Genomic DNA, 25,666 nt, shown 5'->3' with positions numbered 1-25,666 from the left:
TTAAGCCTTGGCATCCTTTTGGCAATGTTTTGCACTCATAATAATCTAGTTTTCGTTTATTTGGCTCAAACCTTGTACCTTTCATTAGTTTTATGAAAGATACGAGTGAATATCGACACGGTCTAATTTTTATTAATATAATTGTTTTCTCTAAATATTAGTAGTAATACTACTAATACTCTTTGGGATGACAGCCTTTGTAGCTAAAAATCCCTAAATCCCCCTCATTCAAACAAACAAACTACTAATACTCATTATTAATAATAATAAATATTACTAATAATACTAGTAATACAAGTAACTAATGTTGTTTATCCACAGAAGTATAAAAACTATATGAAAGTAATTACTAAACATATGATGCAGCAATTAAATAATTCTTATTTTTCTATGATTTCCGTGCTTTTATTAGATAATTTATGCAGTCATTTAAACTTGTTGCTAAACATTTGTTACTTTCCCATCAACTACATATGGGGAGATGATTACTTAATGCCCAAAACATATAAATATGTAAGCTTGAACGGAATATGTGATTTCGTTGCTAATTTTTTTTAGTTATATCAAAATAATATTAAAAGAAAGACATACAAAAATTATTTTTAATAAATTGTAATTTTTATATTTCCTGAATTTAGGTTTCAGGATTTGATCTTTTCCGCTGTATATGTGTTCCAGATTAATATTACATGTAAACCGTAAAAAATAGGGGGGGGGAATCCACAAATTTTATTTATTTTTGTAAAAATATATTTCGGTATGGCATCTTTTTGGCAAAACATTGCCAAAAGGATGTCCAAGGCTTAAACCAATCAGAGCACGTCGGTATCCTTTGCCATAGACTTAGTCTGTACAATTTGCGAACTCGCATTAAAAAGAATTACTGTTTTAATCCATTAAATCGTTTGCACTTTTCATAATCTAATTAGATGACGCCTTCTGTTTCGGGAATTATCTTATTGGTTCAACTAAAAATTCATGGAATACATGAAGTTTTTTATGGTTTAACGTAATTTTTTTTTCTTATTTATTACATCTTTGAATGGATTAATTGCATAATTTTGAGTTGCGATGATTCGATATTTGTATGAAACTTAGGTGCGACTTAGCTTTAAATTAAGATTCATTAATAAAAAACATAGAGAAAGCGCAGTAATCATAAAAAAATTCGAGTTCGAGATTTAGACGAATTTTCACGTTTGAGACTTACCTGAGTTCGAAAAACACATTTTTGGGAAATGTCCATCTGTATGTCTGTGACAAAGTATAATTCAAAAACGCTTTGAGCTAAAAGGTTGAAATTTGGTATTCGGTCTTTATATCAAATTTGCAAATTTCTATCAAATTTTGAGTAAAATCCGCTGAAAAGTCTGTCTGTCCGACTGTTCGAATAAATTTAAAACAATAATTACAAAACGAAAAGAGCAAGATAGATAAAAATCGGTACACAGATTTAACATCTGTAGTGTAAACACCTATCAAAGTTTCAAGCAAAACCAACAATGGATTGACTGCTTGTCAGTCCATACTATCAAAAACATATAAACGTGATAGTTAAGAACGCAATGACTTAAATATATCAAATTTGGTATTGTAGTTTGAGAATACAAGTGCAATTTTGTATCGAAATTTTTCACAATCGATTGAGAAAAATGTGTCTAAAACACAAATTCGATTTTTGGATGTTATTAACGCTTGCCAGGGATTAATCGCCAAAATACTCGCCAAGGATAACACGACAGATTTAGTAAAAATGCCAAATTCACGCCAAAAGTTAATATTACGTATCCATTGTAGCCAATGCCATGTAAGGCGTTCTTTGGCATGACAAGTTTATTAGAGAGTAAACGAGAAAGTTTTGAGGAGACAGCTTTTGCTGGTTTTGATTGGTTAACAATGTTTATAAATCGGCCCGGCTGTTAATGCTGGAGACTCTATTCTAATTTTTTCGAAACTATAATGGTGATGGAGGGGACGACAATTGAGGACATCGTATCTTTCATGCAAGATAACAATGGGCGAAATCAGGCCATTGATTGTGGCCGGGGAGATCGATTCTTTAGTTCCTTCTTATTATTTTAAAAATACACATTCAAATATATCATGTAAATGAAGTTTGTTTTATTTCGAGTCCATTGACAGATCAGTTGCCCTATTAATATGCATGATAAAAAGCATTTATAGTATAACTGCGCTTTCATTTCCCGGAAGATAAAGTCCCAGTGTGATACATTTTACTTAAAGCATATCCTGAAGTACCATCAACTTCCTTTCATCCTAGTTTCCAGATGTGCCAAAGATACAAAACTACCCACAGCTATTTTCGCATTGGGGGTAAGATTACGAACTTCCGCTTGCACTTCAAACGAGAATCGTCCCTTTCAAACTGCTTCTGTTTGGAGCTCTTGGAGATAAAACAAACTTTACATTCTGTTAAATAAACTAGACATAAACAACTGCCGCAAGTAAGTTTGAAAAATATTTGCATTTCTTAGAAAGAAATTTAAATGAATGTTCTCAAAAGTTGGAATGTTTTTGTTTATTTTCGAAATGTATTCTTGTGTTTGAACAATCCATTTAGATTTGCGTCACAGTCAGTGACATTTCAGTTTGACAGCACTTTGTAAATTTTACCTGTTCAATTATCCAAAATATGTATAATCTTACTAATACTAGTTACCTTTGGCGATTTTAATTGGCGAAATTGGCTATTGCTTAAGGGTCCCGTATTTTCCGCTCCGAAATTTCTATATATTCTTTGCGATACTTTCTGAGTATATGAATTAAATATTTACCAGGGTGGTGCATTCAAACTGATTCAAAGTAATATAAAGTGTTTTTAAAATATTAAAAATTATTCTAGCTTTCCTAATTATCCATTTTTTTAGTTTTATATTATGTTTAAGACTATAAAAAAATGTTGTTTTATTATTTGAAAATTGTTTGATTATATAATTAAATAGTATTTAGATTCTGATTTATTTATTTTTTACTTCGTTTAAATATGCTTTTAAATTTGAATCGTGATGGTTTTTTTTTCCTTCTTTTTTTTAATACGAAATACTGAAACCAACTCTCCAAAAAGTTTAGAAGTTAAATGTTTTGTTAGCTTAGCAGAATTTATGATATAAAACTGCTTAAACAGAGAATTACAGAAATTTGAAAAAAAAATATGGTACAGAAAGTTGGAGAAGTTAGGTAGGAGACCCCGAGATTGGCATTGCCTAAAGATCTTATAAGACTTAATCCGGTTTTGTTTGGCGATCAGCTGATTTATCGAAATTGATAATTGTTTAATTTCAATTCAATCTCTTTTGGATAACTGAATGTTCGTGATTTTTTGAAGAAAGTATTTTTTAAACATCATTGAATAGATATTCATTAAAATTAAATTATTATAATACCCTTACCCCTGTTCTGCTCGGTGTGTGCATGAACCTTTCTAATAGTCAATCCAATGAGATCTTAATACCATTAAAAACCTTATATCCTGGGTAATCTGTTTCTAATTTCACTCTGTGTTTTGCTTTCTGATTCGTCGTGTAAACTTCACGGATGAATAAGTTGTATATTTTTTTTCTCAGCTTTCAACAGCTTAAGAAAATCGCGTGATTCAATATTTGTTGAAACAGTGAAAGCGGATATGAATTTCATTGCCATCATAAAATCTATTATTCAAATTTATGCAAAAAATAGTTTTAAAGAATTACTGAAATTTGGAAAAATTTGTATGGCAACAAAACTGGTATTATCAAAAGACAATTTTTTTTATGCTTTAGTATGGCGTAAAAAATTTTATATTCTCTTGATTTATCATAGAAAAATTTCTAAATTTCTTTTAATTTTTTAATTATGTATTAATATTTTAAAAAGTACGCCGAAGTGCACATTTTTTTTCTTTTCAAATTATATATGTATCGAATTGGTAGCTTTAGAATCAAATAGTCTATCCTGTCGAATGCTACACTATCTGCCCAGACACATATTCTCCTCTATTATTAGTAGATATTATGGATAAATGTAGATAAAAATGACTTTAAAACATTAGAAACCAATGGTCTATAAAATAAAAGTGTAAATTAAAAATCAATTTAAAATGGAAGGTGTTTAATCCTATAGAATTGTAGTTCCAATTTAAGTTTAGAAAAATATTAATTGACATAACCACCGTTACTCAGAATTTAAATAATTTCATATATAAAATTTTTAATTTAACCCTTTCTAGGACCGTGGGAAGTATGCTTCCCACCAAATTTATCAATCTTTGTATGAAATTATGTAGGTTGGCAAAAGTTCTGACAAATTTTTTTAGTAAGTCAGAAAATTAGATGCTTCAGTTCTTTATCTCAGATAAAATGACGTGTCTTGATTTGTTACTTAATTATTAATTAACCAAATTAATTAATGAATCAAATTAAATTTATCTAATAAGCTAAATGAATCCCTTTTCTTATTCTAATTTCAAACCTAAAAATATTTTAACATAATATGACTAGAAAAAAATAGCCCTTCAAAGAGTTAAAATTTAATTTTGTATAAATTATTTTAATATACACTGTCTTTATATTAAACCAGGCCACTTGATTGTCTACCCTTGGGCCTTGATCACTTTTAATACCTTAGAAATGAAGGATTTATATTTTTTCTTTTAGTTTTTTTTCTTAATTACCGTTAAATAATTACTTTAAGCCAATAAAAAAATTCCAAAAGTCATGAAACAGAAATAAAAATAGTGACAGAATATATCAGAGTATTACTGCATTTCAAAATCGGCTGCGTTAAATTTTTGCAAGAATTAGTGAAAATGAAAGAAAAATTTGCATAGAAAGAAATTCGGTACTATTGAAAAGTATTTGGTATTTCTAATTAATTAAATATTCTATTAATTTTTGGAATTTGGAAAATTAATAATATTTTTTTTCTTCTAAATTTCGGTTGAAATCAGCCCAGTTGTTTAGGAGCAATTCTTGTTGTTTGGACGTGTTGTTGTTTTGGTTGCCCAATTGTTTAGACGAGTGGAACATACATATATATATATACACATAGCCACACTCACTATTATTTATGTTATGATTAATTCATTCATTCATCCGCGATTTTTATTGTACTGCATGACTTCAACTTGAACAATCAGTGACTGTTATGAGATGTGGTCAGAGAATTAAGATGAAGTATTTGTATGTTAATAATAATTCAAGAAATAACTTTTAGATTATTGTCTCGGAAAACGAAATTGATTTTTTTTAACTTATGAATATCGCATCGTCTGATCTTTACCAACTTTGATTCATATATATTATTTAATACTTTTATTATATAGTGCAGGAGGAAAAGCATTTCAATTGACACACAAAGTATGCTTAGATAATAAAATTCAAATAATACTTTCTGAAATTCTTTGCTTTATTTGCAAGTAGGATTTATTTCTTGGTTACCAAACCTTAGATGTTTTGAAATTTATATTATTTTTTTAATGCTCAAAGGGCTATACACATTTTTTTTTTTAAATTATCGAAAAGTTTTTACTGAAAAATCTTTTTAAAATTTAAAATGTTTCCACTGATTAAAATGTAACGAGACTTAATATTTAATGAAATTATGCAGATCAGTGTTATTTATTGAATTTTCCTGATCTTGAAATCGGTAATCCTTAAATTCTTTAATTCAAAATATAATCCAAAGATATCTTCGAAAAATTACCTCTATAAGAACGCATTTGGGAAAGGTAAATATCTGTTCTTTCTAAATATTAATAAAACACAGATAAAAAAAATCATCACATTGATTAACAGATTTCTTTCTTAACATTTTTTCAGTTTTCGATTGAGAAAATAAAAACTTTAAGTGGGAGTTTGCTATAAAACACAGTATCTTGGTATTCTTTGAAGCAACAGCAGTTGATTTGAGAAATAGACAATATGGAGTCTTACAGAATATAATGTAAAAGACTGAGTTCAAAAAAATTCATTCTTTTTTTCTCTCTCTTCAGCCTGAAGCTAGACCCTAATTAATAGTTCCAACTTTGAAAAAAGAAATCAGTAGATATGCCGGAAAATGAAAGATATAACTTACAAAAACTGCTATGATCATTATTTGAGAAATATGAAAAACAAAGAAAAAAAAATCATTTTTAAACTCTTGCTATTATTTGAAATTTTTGTGAAATTTTCTTAGAAATAAAATTATAACGATTAAACTGAGACCCAAAGTATTTATAGTTACTCACACGGTATAATGTAAGCGCATGTTAAAAAAAATGTTGATTTTCAGGCCAACTTTAATTGCAGTGCTTAAATCGGCCTAAAATAAGCATGCGCGTTGTGTCTTCACAGTCTATTTAGGATAATAGCCATAACGTATTCAATTTTTCATATTTGATGTGGCCAGGCACATAGTAACGACAATCTCTCGTGAATACTTTAGAGCAGTTAGTTCAACGCTTCCTGTGTATGTGCGCATGCATTAATGACCATTGTGACACTTAACGGCTCGAGCAATTTTGTGTAGCTCATTTCTTTTGAATTTTGTTCAGATAATGGTAAAGATAGTAAAACAGATGAGACTTCAATGCCATTTAATTCAGATAGACGAAACTATATTTGTTCAGCTAATGTACGAGTGTCTTGCCTTCTAAAATAATTCAGAATGAGTGTCGACTTTACTGTATTTTTTATATATTTGAGGGGATTTTTTTTTACCATTGTAAAATTTTCTCATTTCATTACATATTATTCCGTATTATTCATTTATTTTTCAGTATGGATCATTAAATAAAATAATTTCTATCTCTACTACTAATAAAAATGAATGTGTGTGTGTTGGCGCTCTGTAAATCAGGCTTTTTAACTTACATCTACCACATTTAGATATCTATACTACTATTATAAATGTGAAAGTTTGGATGGATGGATGGATGTTTGTTAGTCAATCACGCCAGAACGGCTGAACTGAAATTTAGCTGAGAGATAGATTATAGTCTGGAATAGGACACAGGTTACTATTTATTCCATTTAATTGAGTGGTTAATTGTTTATTAATTAAAAACTAACTTTCCCGCCAAAAATCGCCAAATGAGTAAAGCTAAAGGGGGGTTTTTTCCCCCACGCCAATGAGATTAGGCTTAACATGATTTTGACTATTATTTCAAAGAATTCTGTTTATTTTCTTAGTGTTCGATACATTTAAAATTAAACTTTGTTAATGAATCGATCTTTCGGATTCATTCTGAAGTACTTTTGAATTAAAGTAAAACAGAATAAAGGAAATTAAAAATTTACAATCTATATTGCGTTACCCCAAGTGGCGTAGAAAATTCATACATTTGTGTTGCCCCAATTAGTGTTGAAAAAACACGCATGCGCAGGAGTAACAAAAGATAAAGCCATTGATGCCATAAATTCCAATCTATTTCCATGCGTACGAAGTCGCGGGTAAAAGCTAGTATATATATAACTTAGAGGGTGAGAATGAGTGCCTCGGAACGATTGTTTTGAAATTTTAATGAATTAAATATTAAGCTGAATGGTAGCGTTTTCCTACGATAATTTCCAATACTGTTACGATTCAAAAATTAATTTTGCACAGTTTCAATTGCCTTTTTTGATGATACCAATTTAATTGTCTTGCATATTTTTCCTAAATTTTGGAATTTAAAAATTTTTCCTTTATTTTCAACAATAGACCACTTGTAGTCTGAAATTCAGATAATTTTTGTTGCTTCTTCAAATATTGAACCACGTCAGTTTTTTTTTTTTCCATTGTTGGAAGGCTAAGAAAGAGAGTTTCTACTTGATGTCTGTACAATAAACTTGAAAAATAAAAAAAGCAACTTTACAATATCGCGAAATTTAGAAAATAACCACACATTTATATATTTTATAGCGCTATGTGATCATGTGATTCATCCCCATACTATAGAAATGCTTTCTACATACTATAGAAAGATATAGTATATTTTATATCTGTATTAATGTAAAGAATAAGTAGAACAAGTATGAGGATCCAAACAATACGGTTTTAGTGTCTGACAATTTGAAAGAGTCATGGACATAAAGTTATATCTAAGCGATTTCACTGAAATTAAATATAACCAATATTCCTGGTGCAGCTGTTAGTCAAAGGCAATTAGTCATTAAATAATCAATTGTATTCTGATTTATATTATAATTTTCTATAAAGTCTAAAAAGGGGCATAGTGGATATCTGATACGATACAGAGTTCGAAACCCGATTCCACTGAAGATTTATATCTGGGTCTGATGCACGTTTAATCAGGAGTATATTATTTTGCTGTTTCACAAGTGTGGAGGAATCGGCCCCAAAGCTAGGCATACCTTATGTATGATGCTGTATTTTTGAGGAGAAAAATTATTTGACCTTTCATCTCTCGAATTCCTTTAAAATATTTATTACTCCTATTATATTTTCCTTTTCCATTAAATTTAAAAGATGTAAAACGAAATGATATCTATTGAAACGAAACTGAATGCAGAAATATAATTTTCACGCAGGCGTGAAGGTGTTTTAAAATGATTTCTATTTTTGAAACAGTTGAAACCGCTAATAATAATGATTAGAAGAATGCTTTGGCTGCTTTTAAAGAAATATTTGTTCACTTACAGTATTTTACTAATGCATAAACAACAACTTGGCCATTTTAGCTGACAATTCAAGGTAATATGGCTTCACAAATGATAAATTGGTGAAATTACATATTAGATTATACTGTATTTCAAAGCGGATTATTGTAATTTAAATTTCATTATCATAATAATAACTTTGGTTAAAATTAGATGCTTACTAACATTTTTTTTTTTTTTGATTTAAGGTTGCATTTCACAGAAACCACAGAATAAATATCATCAGTATTTATGCAAACAAATTAAAGTTGCAGCTTTTTTATTATAATTAATGATTTTATTTTCGACATTGTATTCAAAATCTCTAAGAATTAAATTTAATTGTGGAGTTCGACAATGAGCCACTTCTACCAATTTATTGCTGCAAGATCCAAAATACTGTCAGTCCTGCATTTTTCCATCGTAATTTAAAATCACTCTGCTGGTATCTGTTACATTTTAGTATTTTTGCTTTCTCGTAAAGTAGTATAAGAAAAGTATTGTAATTGTCAAATATTTCGAACTCAAGATTTTGACGAATCCCCGCGCTTTAGACCTCCCTGCTTTCGAAAAGCACATTTTTGGAAATGTCCGACCGTCTGTCTGTCTGAGACAAAGATAACTCAAAAATGCTTTGAGCTGGATGGATGAAATTTGGTATACGGTCTTTAAACCAAATTTGTAGATTTCTATCAAATTTTGAGCAAAATCCGTTCTGAAGAAGCCTGTCTGTCCGGCTAGTTGCAGAGAAATTAACACGACTTATGCATAACTAAGAGAGCTAGATCAATAAAATTCGATAAACAGATTTAATATCTATAATAAAGACATTTATGACATTTTGTCCTAAATCCAATGAGAGGTTGGCCGTCTGTTTCTATGTAATTTCAGACACATGGTAACGCAATAACTTAAAAAACATGACTACTTAAATATTTAAAATCTGATATGAAATTTTATGAGTACAAGTGTAGTTTTGTGGCAAATATTTTTTCAATCGGCTTGAAAGAACGCGTTCTGACATTCAAATTCGATTTTCGCCAATTGTTAAGGCATGCCTGGGATTAATCGCCAAAAAATTCACCAAGGATGACACAATAGATGCAATAAACATGCTTAATTCACGCAAACGGTTAATATTTCGTAACTATTGTATGCCAATTCCATGCAAGAATATATTTATTATTATTTATTACATTGTAATAAAATTAGGGTTTTGTGAATTAGTAATTTCTGATCTATCGGGTCAGTTCTCCTGGATTTTATTTTAATAAACATAATACAAATATTTTAAGATTTGTAATATATTAATCATTTGAGGTTTAACTTTTAAAGACCTTTTCCCGGTTAAATGGATGATTGTAGCGGCTTTGTTACTGATTAAGTTCTAATTTCATGCAATGATCTAATCTAAATGGAGGTAGAGTTAGGATTCTCTCTCTTTCTCTCTCCTCTTTAATTTCCAGTCGAATGCGATGATATTACTTGCGCTCGTTTTATGTTTTATTGTGTAGATTTCTAGTATTGTCGTCGACCGAAAATTAAGTTTGTTATAATATAAATATTGCGGATTAAACCTCAAATATAGATATGTGCATTTGTCTGTTTCACTGGAATATTCTCTTGAAGAGGAGACTCAGTTATAGTATTAGGACTACAGCTAAAGTTGCACATGAAAGATAAAATCATTATAATAATAGTAATATCTTAAAGAAATATCAGGCAGAATTTTTTTAAAAAGCGATTGTAACTCTGAAATATACCCAGTAAGTTATCCTCTTGGTAATTAACCAGATACGGTTTATGAAATTTGCTAAAATGTTAGTATTTTGAGTGCGTTTATTACGTGTTTAGACATTTATATTTGCTATTTTTTTTATCTTTTAACATATTATGTGTCTATTGGTGCTTGATAGACCAGACAAAAAAATTTGGTCTAAATATGCATTTGAGTATAGGTTCATGCATCTTAAAACAGTATTGGTAGGGTAATATTAATACTCAAAATAATTTTTGCATTGTTTTTTCTAAAAAAACACACACAAAAAAAAACACGATGTTTTGATAATACTAATTTAGTTGTAGTATAATTTTTCCTGAATTTTGACATTTTTGCAAAATATTTTTTTGCATGCATTTCAGCAGTTTTCAATGTTTCTTTAAATATGTAATCGAGAGATTGTCTTCTGTCAGTGAAAGTTAAAGAAGAAAAATTGTTTCTTGTTTGGAGAGTTAACATAGGGTTCAAAAAGTGAGTAACAATACCACGAAAAACAACATGCAGTTAGAAAATTAGATTACCAGAAAATTAGCTTTTACAATGCTTTGATACTATGGGATTTGATTCCATTAAGTATATTCATGTTCACAATAATCAGAACAGGTGTAAGACTATTAAAATATCATAGCAAAATCATCAAATATCATATTTAAATACTTTTATGAGAGAAACAATTATAAACGAAATTATAATATAAGATTTTATTGAATTTCAGCATAACCAATATTCCAGGCAAAGTAACTGGTTGTTAAAGACGGCTGGTTAGAAATAAAACAAAGGGAAAAGAAAAACCATACCATATGTTAAACAAAATGAAATGTTACATTAATAATAATCTATTGTATTTTGATCTAACTTGACTGATAATTCGCTGTACTTATGTGTTCTATTATTTTAAACGTGAGACAACATACAGAGGATACTCGGTTTGTGAGAAATTGAGCGATGTGTTAGGAAAAACTGTCTTGGAGAGAATAGGGTTGTGATTAAATCTTGGCAGAAGGGGCTTAAAGTAAACTAAGGTGCGTGAGCTTTCTTTCCGGAAGTTGGGTCATAAATAAAGGTGCCAGTGAAGCACCGTTTGGCAATCTAGTTTCTTGCTCCGATTCAAAGAAATCTGTGTTAAGAACAAAAGGACTGTTTGACAGTTTTGACTGGGAATTTGACTTTCGACTGCAAACTCGTTAGTCATTTTTGTTGAGTTAATAGATTTGCTATATGTTACGTTTTTTTTTCCTTCTTTCTCATTATGAAGTTCATTGATGTTTAAGGTTGAAGACAGATAAATTTAATTTGTGATCTAGAACAGAGTGATAAATGTAATATTTTTTCAACATGGTGATGTTTATAAGCTGGCATGTAAACAACGATATGCATCATGTTACTTGCGTGACGGAAAAAATAATTCAAAGCGCTCTATTAGACAGATTGTAGAATTTATAGCTGCCAAGTTTCGCACTTAATTACTTCTTGAGTAGCGGGTGCTAATAAAGAAAAGATTTTAAAAATTCGATTGGATTTTTAATTAAAAATTAACCAGAATTTTAAAGCTTTCCTTCCATAACTTCGAATCATATTATAGCACAAAAATCATTTTTGCATGAAATTTTTTTAAAAATTTGGTGATACCAATTTTAACTCGGTACAATTTTTTCTGTAATTTCAATAAATTTGGAGGCATGTTTTATGACATTACTTTCCTTTGTTTCAGCAATCTGATTCATATTTCCGTATATTATGATGATAATAAATGAATTTTTTTGCGTACAGTTTAATGACTCATTATAATTAAAAATAAATCTTTAAAAAAATAGAACAATCAATTTAAAATATTATACTACTATGATACTTTTGGGCTTGAAGTGCGAAACTTTTTTTAAAAAGGGGCATGTTTTTAGGTAGTCTTCGTACAAGAAAAAAAGCACTCGTAATCAAAGCTTTCATAGTTTCCCTTGTAGATTTAAACTGCAAACCAGCAAAAGTGGTCTCCCTAAAACTTTCTCGCATATACTCTAATAAAGATTTTATTCCAGAGAACGCCTTACATAGCGCTGACGTACAATAGGTACAAAATATTAAGTTTTGGTGTGAATTTAGCATTTTTTTGAATTTATCATACGACCAATGACGAGATTTTTGGCGATTAATAACTGGCATGCAGTTAATAATATTGGATAAATCGAATTTATGTTTTTAGACTTATTTTTTGCTACCGTTTAGAACAAATAAATTAACACAAAACTATAACTATGGTCACAAAATGACATATTAGAATGGATATATTTAAATCATTGAGTTTTTGGCTTGTCGCGTTTACACGTTTCTAAATGTACAAACCAACAGACGGTCAATCCGTTGTTGGATTGAGCTAAAATTTTGATAGGCGTCTACATTACAATTTTAAAATTCTGTAACGAATTTTAATTAACGAATTAACTAAATTAACAAATAAAGGCAGTATACCAAATTTCATCCATCTAGATCAAAAGGTTTTGAGTTATCTTGTTACAAATAGACAGATGGACATTTTCCAAGAATGTGTTTCTCAAACTCAAGGAGGTCTGAAACATGGAGATTCATCTACATCTCAAGGTCGGTTTTTTTTTTTTTTTTATTATGATTACTATAATTTCACTATACTACGTATGCGAGAAAATAAAAGGAACATACGAATAACCAACATGAGCGACTTCTTTTAAAATAAATTATTGACAATAGAAGCTACTGCTATTCTGTTCGATTCTATAATCTAATAGAAAGTAATTGTATCGCATTGCTCGGAAATGATCAAATATTGATTGCAATAAAATATTATCTGAAATAAGAAATCGTCTATTGGTTGCATTGGGGTTGTATTTCAGCTCCTTAATTGTAACACTTTTAATCCATTATTTTAGTAATTCCATTTGATTTCTAATTACTTTGGCGATCAGCTCTTTTCCTAGCCTTTTTTATTGATTTATTTGTAATTTCCATCAAACCTTTTAAGCATAACTTTGATGCTCATATTTTCCTTTAAAAAGATATGTTGGTTATTCATATGTTCCTTCTTACTTTCTCGCATACGTAGTGTAGTAAAATTACAGTAATCATAAAAAAAAAAAAAAAAAAAAAAAATCGACCTTGAGATGTAGATGAAATTTCATGTTTCAGATCTGCTTGAGTTCAATCATTCAATTTATTATAGACCTTAGAGTCATGCTATTTTAATAGCCTTATATTTCGTCTATTTTTTGTTTAAATGAACCTTCCTAGTAGAGTCAAGTCCTATGACATCAAAGCCATCAGTGACAGATTTAGACAATTTGTGGTCCTAGGAATTGTGCATTATGATAAACATTCTTTCTCTCAATTTAATTTCTCATTTCTGCATATTTTTAATTTCTTGAACATTTTATTATATATTTTAGATTAGTTTTTTCAATAGCTTTATAAAAATGTTTATGTATATATTTTTTATTTTATTATGACTCATGAAAACTCGACATCTACGTTTTAATCTAATATTATTTAACTAGATGCTCGTTGTTTATAAATTTAAAATACCTGACAGTAATGAAGCAGTTAGGGACCTGACAATTATACTTGGTAAAGTACTAGTACTGACTTTACATATTTTATAATTAACAGAATCTATATTTTCTATAAATATATTTGGAAATTAAACTTATAAAAAATTTTTTAATCAAAATGTTTGCTCTCCCCCCCCCCTCAATCAAATCTGTCTGCTTAAAAGAATTCGACACTGAATGCTTTAAAAATTTTTTTAGGTAATTTAAATTTGGACATCGTCCTTTGCAATGCTGTAATTTTTTTTTTTTTTTTTTAATTCCTCAAAAAATTACGTTGATGATTAACAGTATATTTCTTTATTTTGTAACAACAGAGAAAATCTTGCGATCAAACATTTGATGAAAATGTTTAAATTTCATATCAACAATGAAATGTACTTTTAAAAATTATGTGAAAAAATATTTTTTAAATTTCTAGAATTAAAAAAAAAAAAATCAAATCCCTATTGCAAATTTAGTTTTATTGAAAAGCTATTTTTTGACTTTTAAGATTGCACAAAAATGATCTTTACGCCATAATATTTACTGAAATTATTGCGATGAATAGCCCAAACACTATCTTCACCTTTATTTAATTAAAATTCTAATTAAAAAAAATTTAGAGATCAATTTCAATATGCATATTACTACCCTCTTAAATATATTTGTGCCGAATTCGGTTGCTCTAGATCAAAAAGTCTGTTCTGCAGAATACTAACGCACATACATAGACATTCTGCTTTGTTATTAGCAATAATAGAGATGTGAATAAGTTGATATTGTTACAAAAATTTTTTCTTCTTCTACAAAATACCGCCAATAAATCGTAATGACGCAGCACATTTAATTGCTATAGTTCAGCAGCTTTCTTGCTGTCTAATCCTCCAGTTTCTCTACCTGTCGGCGACTCCGACTCTTACCACACACCTCCTCTGACTATACACACGACTTCTTCGTAGCCTTGAGTGCCCGTCTTTTATAGTTCCGGGAGGCGGGGCTAGAATCTTCTGACCAATCAGGGCGTATCTGAGTGTATCTCTGTTATTACTGGATGGATCATGAAACTTCTCGAACTTTCTGGGATTATCCATTTAGTCGCCAAACTCGCCAAATTCAACGCCAAGTCGCCAAATGGTCGCCAAGCTCAGCATGCCGTGCCGGATAGCAAAATTACAGATTTGTAACAATATATAGATAGAGATATATAGTTAACACTTGAATTTTTATCGTATATTGTAAGATAAAAATAATAATTAATTTTAATTGTTTAAATTATGAACTAAAAAAACTCAAAGAAAATTATCATTATTTTTACAGAGAGATTTCGGTTTCATATATAAACGTTTAAAAATAATCAGAAAGGCATAGATAATATTTAGCTAATACTCTGACACTATTACTATTCTCTGCTAATAATTATTATAATTAAACGGTTAGGGGAGAACTGACAAACAATTTGTATAGAATATGTATTGCGTTGAATATGAGATTATGTATCAAGCTGTCTAGGCTTGTGATAGTAGTTATTAATAGCTGAGAGAGAAAAATATAAAATATTTTTATTTAAAAGCAGCTGGTATATAGGCGTTGGTCGGGATTAAAATCTTTTTATGCATAAGGTTTTTCATATAGAAACACCTTTTATATAAAATAATAAATCTTTTTTTAAGATGTGTGCTTTGAAGTAAAAGATAAATTTTTGAAAATAGTGGTAGTGGTTTAATTCAAAGTCTTAACATTATCCAGGATAGGAATATCTACTTAAAAATTTCTTTATTTCAGAACCCTCAACTTTAACTTTTCTAAAGAATTAATAAAAATTGAAAGAAAATTTGCACAAAAATGAAATTTTTATCGTTGAAAATGTAAAATTATTAGTTTTATGAGATGTAATTGTTTTTCGGATTAATTTTCTCCGACGTTTCTGTGGAAAGAGTGGAAAATATTTGCTAATTTATTTCTTACAACCTGAAACGGCTGCTATTAGTGTACGTTTCTTTTATTTGCGCAAGGTCTTTACATTTTTTGGCCCCGCTTCAGCGAATGACTAATGTTTACTTTTAAACACTGTTAACCAATATATTGAAGCAAATGAAAACCTGGAAAAAAAGATGCATATTCAAACAAGATAGAAATTTTAAAAAATAGAGATGGAATGGTTCTAAGTTATACATTTAATTTTTTTAAAAAAAACTAATAACAATTGAAAGAAATATGTAAAAATTAAAATAAAATTTTGATTTTACTGTTATCTATATATTAAGATAATTGTATTTTAACTGCATTTAAAGGAGATTTTCGAAACAGGGCTTTTTATTTTAGTTCCCTTTAAAGTGAATAGAAGATATAGAGAAAAAAAAAGGTATAATATAAATCTATTTTTTCTTGCTTAAGAGGACAGTGGACTTTGAAATAAGGAAAAATGGACGAAAATTTCCAATTTTAATTTTATCGTTTCATAACCAAAATATATGTTTATAAAATATATGTTTATATACAACTGAAATATCGTCATAAAATGTATTGTTTAATAAAATAAATATTTGAAGGGTTAAGAGGAAAAAAGTACATCCTAATGATCCTTTCCCAAAATGATATTTTAATTAGATTAAAATATGTTTAAAATGTTCCAGGTGTTTTAATTTTTGAAAAAAATAAATTAAATTGATAATGAAGATTTCGATCACACATAAAAAGAAAATGGGTTATGCATTTTATGCTTCGTGTTTTTTTTAGATAGCTAAAAGTCAATTTTAGTTTAGAAAAACATAAAATTTCTGTGAACGTTCAATAAATGTGCATAAAAATATTTCTAAAAATTTAGCATTCAATTGGGATTACAGAAATCATACGTAGTTTTGTTCTCAATAAATTTACATTGGGTAATAAGAAAAAAATAATAGAAATAATTATAAACGACATCGCTTGGGATATTTTGACAGTTTTAAAAATTATATATATTTTAAAATTTTTCAAAATAATATATTTCGTTTTAAAATGTTCTTTTAAGAAATTTGGCGTATTTATGTTTTAATGAATATGCATAAAAATTTCATAACCCTGATTGAATAATTCGCAAAAATGTCTAATAGAGTTCACCATCGCCTTGTAGAAGGATTAGGCCTTGAACCGCTATAAAAGATTTTTTCTTACTTGGCAAGAATCCGTTTTCGTAATAAAATCCGATGAAGGGTTCAGTTAGTAACGTTTCGAAATTTTATGAATAAAAATAAAAATTCCTGTCTGTGTGTTATGATATTATATCTGCTATAATAACGACGCGAGCACTGAAATAATAACATTAACATAACTATACTAAACATCCAGGATGCACTTGACATCTATTTGGAAATTAACTTTTTGCTGAATTCGCTAACAAAGGGAAGCTTTAAATGTTTTAGAATCAATTGTTTTTGCTAGCTAGAGTAGAGTCGTAAACAAGTGCCTGTATTTTACAAATGTTAGGAATATCTGGCTTTCTTGATACCGCGGTTTAAAAGCCAACTGGCAGAAAACCACGATTCCGTGTTAACGGTGCTATGAAAGCGATTGTGAACCTTGAGCTCATTGTGCTTAACGAAAGTATTTCGTTTTTTTCTGAGAATGGAATTGCATTTCTTTTTTTTTTTTTTTCTTTTTTTTACATCTGATTGTACGAGTAAACTTTTTTTTTTACTTCCGATGGACTATAAAAAACAACAATAGAAAACAAAATGAATTTATTACTTAAAGTTATGCGCAAATATGATTAGTTTTCGACACAACGGCCATAGATATATTCACTCATTTGTCATATCGGAGAACCGTTTTTCCGATACTCTCTTCGAAGAAGGTTGCTGTCGATGGTGTGAGATGGAATTTAAGGTTTTTTTTGAATCTCCTCATTAATGGGAAAACTACCTCAAGGAATGTTCCTTTGAAACTTCTCATTAATGGATGATCACCTCATTAAATGTTCCTTCGAAACTCCCCATTAACTAAGAACCTCTTGATTAAAAGTTCTTTTGAAACGCCTCATTAACGGAGAAGCTCCTCATTAAACATTCTGTTGAAACTCCTCATTAAAAGTTTCTTTGAAATTCCTTCCTTAGGATTCTGACATCATCCCTTTCTTTCGAACCATTTGATCAACTCGTTGAACAAGATCTGTAGCCACAGACTTACGTTCTTGTCCTCTTTCATTGGAAGCGGGGCTTAGAGTCGAATGATTTTTCATCTTTTCCATGAATTGAACAATTGGCTAGACGACCAACGCTTCCAGTCTGATGAGGAATTTCAAAAGAAAATTAAAGTCCGTCACATCTCTGGCAGCAATATTCTTATAAGATTTGGTCCGCCAATTGGCGAATGTCTGAATCTTCATTATTGCTACAAATCAGTAATGTTGCTTCCCAGCACGGTTAGTTCTGTCACTGGAAAGACCGATTTACAATCATCTGTATTGGACGCTGCTCGGGTGCCGAAGCAGTAATCCCAGAGCTTGGCGACAAACTTGACGACCATTTGGCAACGAATTTGACGACAAAATGGATAGTGCTGGAAACTTCGAGAATTTTATCGATCCATCCAATAGGAACTGTGATACACCTGATTGGCCCAGAAGGTTCTAGGTCCACCTGTCGGGAACTATAAAAGGACGATAGTCTCAAGCTGCAATGAACCAAATCGGAATCGTAGTCGGAGTGGTAGACAAGTAACGAGTCTTCGAGAGGATAGCAAAGCAAAGGCGGAGTGCCAGCATTGTGTGGAACCCAAGCTATTGCTGAACTGAACTTTGTGCCGAGTCCTGTTGTCTATTGTGGAAGCAGCGGCGCGTCGTGTGTGGAGTTGCCAGTCGTGTCGTAGTGAGTCGGCAGTTGGTTACATCTAAAGCGAGGAGACAGTGGAGAAGTTCAGCGATTTGGAGAGACCGTATAGCGAAGCTCCGAGGATCTCCTCTCCTGCTGAATTCTGCCTGGCCACTTTGTGTGCTGTGGTCGATTACTACTTGTGGGCTACAGTCTATTGTAGTGTGCTGCTGTGTGCTGTCCTGCCTTCGTCTCAGCTGTAGATATTTGTCGTCTATGTATTCGTCGTCCTTGTGTTAGCGTCTTCGTGTTAATAAACATCGACTATTAAAGGGCAGTTTATTTTTGCATCGACCATCAAATCGCAAAAGGAACCCCTACGAACGGAAGTAGTGAATCACTATGATTATATTGAAAAGTAACCATTTGCATGATTTTTGTCGATAAATTATTTTATTCTCTACTTTTTCCTTTTTTTATGGTCTTCTAGTCTAGAAGTGCTGTAAAATTGTTGTGAGTTTTATTGTAATACACGTAGCTGGATTTACTTTGAATTTCTTACAATAATTCTCATTGAATCAATAAGTCGTCTGCAAGTTATTTAAAAATCCTTAATGTACTTGTATCTGCTGTATTTGTCAATGAGTTTCTTGATCGTTCAATGATTTCTTTGAACAATTTTCCTTATTTCTTCAAAGGGATTTTCCCTTTATCTCCAAATTTATTATTATTTATCTTGCTTCTAATGATGTTTGTTTCCGCATGGCTAATTTTCTTAATTTTTCCTCCAAAAAATTCTAGAAATTAACTCAAAAACGAAATGCACATTTAGAATTCAACTTAATTTAAGGTTTTTTCAAGGTAAAAAATTCTAGTATTTGGAAGTTGGAAGAGAAGATATGTCAATGTTTACTTTTTTGGGTGAATTTTAGTTAGATGAATTTTAATAAAAATCGATGTATTTTTTTACTTTCTCGTATAGGTAGTGTAGAGAAAGTATAATTCGAATCCGAGATTTTGACGAATCTCTACGTTTTAAACCTCCCTGAATTAGAAAACACATTTTTTAGAAAATGTCCGTCTGTCTGACGAGGATGCATCAAAAACGCTTTGAACTGGATGGTTGAAATTTGGTTATATGGTCTTTACATCAAATTTGCATATTTCTTTTAAATTTGATGATGAGGAAGTCCGACTGTTCGAGTATAAATTAATATAATAACTACAAAATGAAGAGAGCTAGACAGATAAAAATTGGTACACAGATTTAACATCTATTATGTAGATACCAATCAAATTCTGAGCTAATTCCAACAATGAGTTGACTGGCTATCGGTATATACTTTCAGAAATGTGCAAATTCGATAGTTAAAAAACGCAATGACTTAAATACATCAAATTTGGTAAGGGATTCTGTGACTACAACTGTATTTTTGTGTCCTTCGGTTGAGAAAAACGAATCGAAAACCAAAATTCGATTTTAGGATAGTATTAATACACGCCAGGGATTTTTCGCCAAATAACTCGCCAAGATTAATATTATAAATTCAGTTAAAATGCTAAATTCACGCCAAAATTTATATTTATTAGAGAGCATGCTAGAAACTTTTGGGAGGATCACTCCAGCTGGTTTATTAATTGAATTATTTCCTGTAATTGTAGTTCGTTTAAAATTTAAATTGGATTTACAATAATGCTACTTAATCACTTAATGATACTTTTTGTTCTATATAAATAATGTATTCATTATAAAATGTATTTTTTTTCCTTTTTATATAAGTGGTTTAATTTTGAAAATCCGAAAGTAACGAAGATGACTTTTTTTAGAAAAGTCAAACGTAATTTTTTTCTTTTTTTAATAAGTATAACTTTGAAAGTCTTATCAAGTTTTTAATTTCTCATCTAAAATTGTTTCACTAACCTATATATGTCTGATTTAGAAATACTGAACTGGTTTCACTATGACAAATTACAATACTCATAGGAAAAGAACCTCGAGATATCTTTACTGAACTTGAAGACGCAGGGCCATAAAATGGATCTCACCCAAGTTTTAAATTTGTTGCCCCAGATAACTTAATGCGTGGGAGAATTGCCCTTTTGTTTTTTCACCTTATCTCTTAACGCCATTTAAAATATGCCAGAAGTATCAAATATGTTCTCATTCTTTGTCGGTCTTCTCTGTATTTTAAACGTAAATATGAGACTTAAACACATAGAGGCATAATTCAGGCCATACACTTGTTTTGTAATGTATTCGGGTTTGTTTTTTTATATCCAAGGTAATTTATCATAGTATTTTGAAATTGAAACAGTAGGATTTCTTGTTGGAACTTAAATGTCTCTTTATTACAGCCGTTTTTGTGAGATTCGTACTGATAAAAATTGGCCAAGATTCAGATTTATTTCTGTAATGGAAGTGCTAATTTAATGGGATTATGCCTCGATTCTAATTTAAAAGAACGGGTCACGGTGGCCTCATAGAAGAGTTTCAGATTCATTACCAGAGAGTCACGTGTTTGAGAGGCGATTCAACAAAAATGTCGCTAAGCGCATAATTTTGAAACTATTGATGCTAAACGACGATATATTGGCGTTTTCAGAACACTTGCGGAAAGTGAAAATGGCGATATATCATTGCGTATGCAATAGTGTCTAATTTGTCAACACATACTGAAATACAGTTGGCATTATTTTGTTCTTCTTTATTTCGTAATATGCTCCTTTTCAAATTGTATTATTTATTTTAGTAAGCATCATTCTTATTTTTTTTAAATTAATTTTTATCACATTTTAGCAAGTTTGACAAACTGATCTGGCATTCTTCGCATAGGTACGATATTTTTGGTCAGCATCAAAAGTCCTCGTAATGAAAATGAGTGCAAGAACACTAGGTAGCATTTTGTGCATATAGACTTGGTGCTTGCTGTGGAGTGTTAAATATTTTTTTTCATATGTGTGTTATAGAAATTTGGGCAAGTTGTACCGATTCAGATAACCCTCCCAGTAACCTAGCCATGGTTCAAAATTATGACTTTAAATAGACATTTAGCTTTAAAACTGGAGATTAATTTAAGTAAATTAAATTTTATTTCATACAAAATTGCTTGAATGATAATTGTGAATTGGGTTCACGTGATATGGATGACACACTGGTCTTCGCACTTTGTTCTAAATGTTGCACATTAATGAGAAGATGCCTAACCCTCAATCAGAATCTGCACTAATTCAAGACGTACTTTGAATTTGGAGTATAATTTGGATTTGAAAACATGATGTTTCGAATTCGAAATTGAAATTTCCAAAAGATATCTCAGTATCATGGTGTTTAGATTTGTAAAATAAGATGCAAGGTCGACTTCAATAACTGGAACTCAATTCAGTATCTCTAGATTTCTTTTTGACAGTTCTTGTAGTAAGACGATAATCTAATGGAATCGAAACTAGCTTTATTTGTTATTATTTTCTTTCGAATCGGATGCCCTAATATGTGTGCATATTTTTAAAATTCAACTTCTTAACTCCTTAATCGTTGTGCATTATATGAGTAACGAATGATTGTTTTTTAAATTTATAAACAAAAATTAGATCACTCAAAGATGTTATAATTCGATACAACGCTGTATCGAATTAATTACATAAAATCACAAACAAATCAAACCATAATTATTTCATGGATTTTTATTTTGACTTATAGAATAGTATATTCCCAAAAAGGAAATTGTCATCTAATTAGATAGAAAAGTCACAGTTAAGGGGTTAAAAAGTTCAACTATAATACGCTAGAGCATCATCGCATTACAGCTCAGAGGGAAAAAAATCCTGCAAGTTAGAAAATTCCTTATCAATTTTTATACTTCACGAATAAAGATGAAACAAACGTAAATACAGTTGGCGTAATTTAGATGAAAATATTCAGTAGAATTGTATCTACGCAAGAACTCTAAAACACAATTAACTATTGAATTTCAAGCTCATATTTGACCTCCGATTCGATGACGTAATAAAGAATTTCCCAACTTTTATCGTACTTTCTAGCAACGTGAAAATCTGTTATGATTTTTATTTTGACAGTCGCCAATGCATGTAGTCAGTGTAAGATCTATCATATAGAGTAGAATTTATATTATTCAAACTGAATGGAACCATAATCATTCCAGATAAATGAAAATTCCGTTAATATAGATCAAAATTTAAATCGTATCTTCGTTTCTTCCGACAAGGTTTGGAAAAATTGTTTATTTGAAATTTATAAAAGTAAGTAGAGATATTATTATATATTAGCCAATATATTATATAAAAAAAATCTTTTCTCAAATTAAGAGATGATTGTTAAAAATCCATCCTTAATAGAAAAAAATCTAAAGATCAATTAGTTCTTCCGCTACTTTTTATTTTATGTAAAATTTTATGACCCCTATATGTATCGTCACCTGACTCCTAATTTTCTCAACAATTCTTTATGGATATTAAAAAAATCTGAAATATTTATAATTTATCATAAATACGTAAATATATATCTAATATTAATACAAGTTATGAATATAATGTGTTAATATGTTAATCCTTTAGACCAATTGATTTTGATACGTACAGATATCTCGTATACAAAGAAAAATTAATGCAGTCAGTACCTAATACATTAGTATACCACCATAATTCATTTTCGTGAGATGTCACAAAAATCTTTTTTTGCTGAACATCCTCTATGAAGGGGGAAAAAATTATGAAAAAATTTCCCAGGCCTAACTCTGTACTGAATTTGCCAACTTTTATTTCTAAAGAAAACTCAATTTTAAAAAGTAGCAAAAGAATTTGAAAATATTGATTTTCGCCGCTACTTTTGCCAATTTTCTCAACAATTCTTTATAGATTTTCTCAAAAAAAAAAAAACTTTCGAAATTTTTGGCGTATTTATAATGCCTTATAAATACGTAAATGTATATTTATTATCAATACAGAGTATAAATATAATGTGCTAATGCATTATAATGTTAATCCTTCAGACCAATGGATTTTAATACATATAGATATATCGTATAAAAACAAAATTAATATAGTCAGTATCTAATATGAATGAATACATTCATTTACTTCTGTTACTTAATCGATAGAAATTAAATAAGCGAATTAGCAATTCAAAACGGAAAGTTATTTCCCACTATCATTAAAATCCATGAAATTTACTTACATCACTGCTAAAGTAGTAACGAATGGAATATCCTCCACCTCAAATAATTTCAAAAAGTTGATAGTAAGGTTTTAGCTTTAAGACCACAAGGTTCGAGGTTCGAAAATTCTATTCCATTTTAGAACCACCGTATAAGTAGATCCGATGCACGCAAATACCGCCGAGGTCAAATGTTGACCCGTTAGTACGGAGTGGAAGTTTGCAAAGTGAGGTACTGTTTCAGATGTCGTCATCGTCATCTGACTACAGCTCAAAAGTATGAAGTCCAGCCCAAAACAGCTCTTGTATTGTTTCAGAATGAATCATAAAAATAATGAAATTAAATAACATGTTCGATTGAAAAATATCGCTTTCCGTTGGTGACTTTTCATAAGCCTTCGCATTGAGAAAATCGGCTTCAGTGCCAATCTTTACATCCTTTTTTCTGAAAAAAAAAATTCGTTAATTTTATTTATTTTTCTAAATTGAAGGACACAGTTCAGTTTTCTAGTATGGTCTCAGTTAACAGGGACCTCGATTGATAGCAGCCCAGATAAGTGAAGTTATACTATAGATGTATATATATATTAATTAATTGTAGTCATTTTACTTCCCTCAATTCATAATTTAAAAATAGCTACTTAAAAACAGTGGCTGCTCTTTAGACTTGCGTAAACAGTTCCAGACTAGTAATACAAAGCGATGTTGCACAATCGTGAACTCAGAAACTTTACAATTGCTGTCAAAACAATGAAGTTCCAAGGCTAAATTTTTTACTTGTCTTGAATTCTCTTCATTTCTGGTTTTTGTTTTTCTCTCTAAATGCTGTATATCTTTTTCGTGCGTTTAATGCCGAGTTCTCATTTATCCAAAACTATGCAATTTCATATTTTAACCCTTTAAAGGGCCATTTTTTTCTAGTCATATTACGTTAAAATATTTTTAGGCTTGAAATTAGAATAAGAAAAGGGATTCATTTAGCTTATCAGATAAATTTAATTTGATTAATTAATTAATTTGGTTAATTAATAATTAAGTAACAAATCAAGACGCATCATTTTGTGTGAGATAAAGAACTGAAGCATCTAAGTTTCTGTCTTTCTAAAAAAATTTGTCAGAACTTATGCCAACCTACATAAATTTCATACAAAGATTGATAAATTTAGTGGAAAGCATACTTCCCACGGCCCTAGAAAGGGTTAAAATCGCGAATGGCGATATTTAAAATTTTTTTACCTTTTCTTTTGTAATGAATGAAATTTATTTTTTCGCTCTGACATTTTCAATATGGTTTTATTATTACCTTAGATTATTAAAAAGTGAATTCAGAAAACGTTGGAATTCTGAAAATTTCGTGTGGTGATTAGATTGATGGGGGAAAAAATGACCTGCTGGAATAGTGTTTTTAACATTCTATTCCCGCCATTCTGATGTGTTTCAGCTTTCTTGGTGTATTTTATGACGATTATTAGAATATTTTGTCCGAGATTTTTTTTTTTTTTTTTTTTTTTTTCTGAAATGAATGAATAATTGCATCTATTTATATATTAGGTATTGATTGCTTTAATTCATTGAAGTTTTATGTACGAGAAATTTACATGTACAAACCAGCTGGAATGGTCTCCTCAAAACGTTCTCGCATACATGCTAATAGACTTGTCACGCCAGAGAACGCAATGGCGTACAATAGTTACTAAATATTAACTTTTTGCGTGAATTTAGTATTTTTACTGAATCTATCGTGTAATATTTGGCTAGTT

At 29.9% G+C, this 25,666-nt stretch overlaps 2 protein-coding genes across 3 annotated transcripts in view; one reads left to right on the top strand and one right to left on the bottom strand.

Annotated features, from left to right (window-relative positions):
• Positions 1 to 25,666, top strand: part of LOC129972874 (glycogenin-1-like) — a 69,523-nt gene that overhangs the window by 4,844 nt on the left and 39,013 nt on the right. The window contains exon 1 of one of the 2 annotated variants that reach the window (XM_056087176.1): positions 2,312 to 2,465. The exons of the other annotated variant lie outside the window; for it this stretch is intronic. Coding sequence (XP_055943151.1) covers position 2,465 — 1 coding nt within the window. The 5' untranslated portion in view covers positions 2,312 to 2,464. Of the gene's footprint in view, positions 1 to 2,311; positions 2,466 to 25,666 lie in introns of those variants that run through there. 2 annotated transcript variants of the gene reach the window in all.
• LOC129972873 (nuclear transcription factor Y subunit beta-like) overlaps positions 1 to 25,666 on the bottom strand; it is a 149,180-nt gene that overhangs the window by 87,962 nt on the left and 35,552 nt on the right. The gene's annotated exons all lie outside the window — the stretch shown is intronic.

This window comes from Argiope bruennichi, chromosome 6 (genome assembly GCF_947563725.1).
Source record: "Argiope bruennichi chromosome 6, qqArgBrue1.1, whole genome shotgun sequence".
NCBI classification, from domain to species: Eukaryota; Metazoa; Arthropoda; class Arachnida; order Araneae; family Araneidae; genus Argiope; species Argiope bruennichi.
The sequence above is the reverse complement of the archived record's forward strand: the minus strand, read 5'-3'. Positions and strand labels throughout refer to the sequence as shown.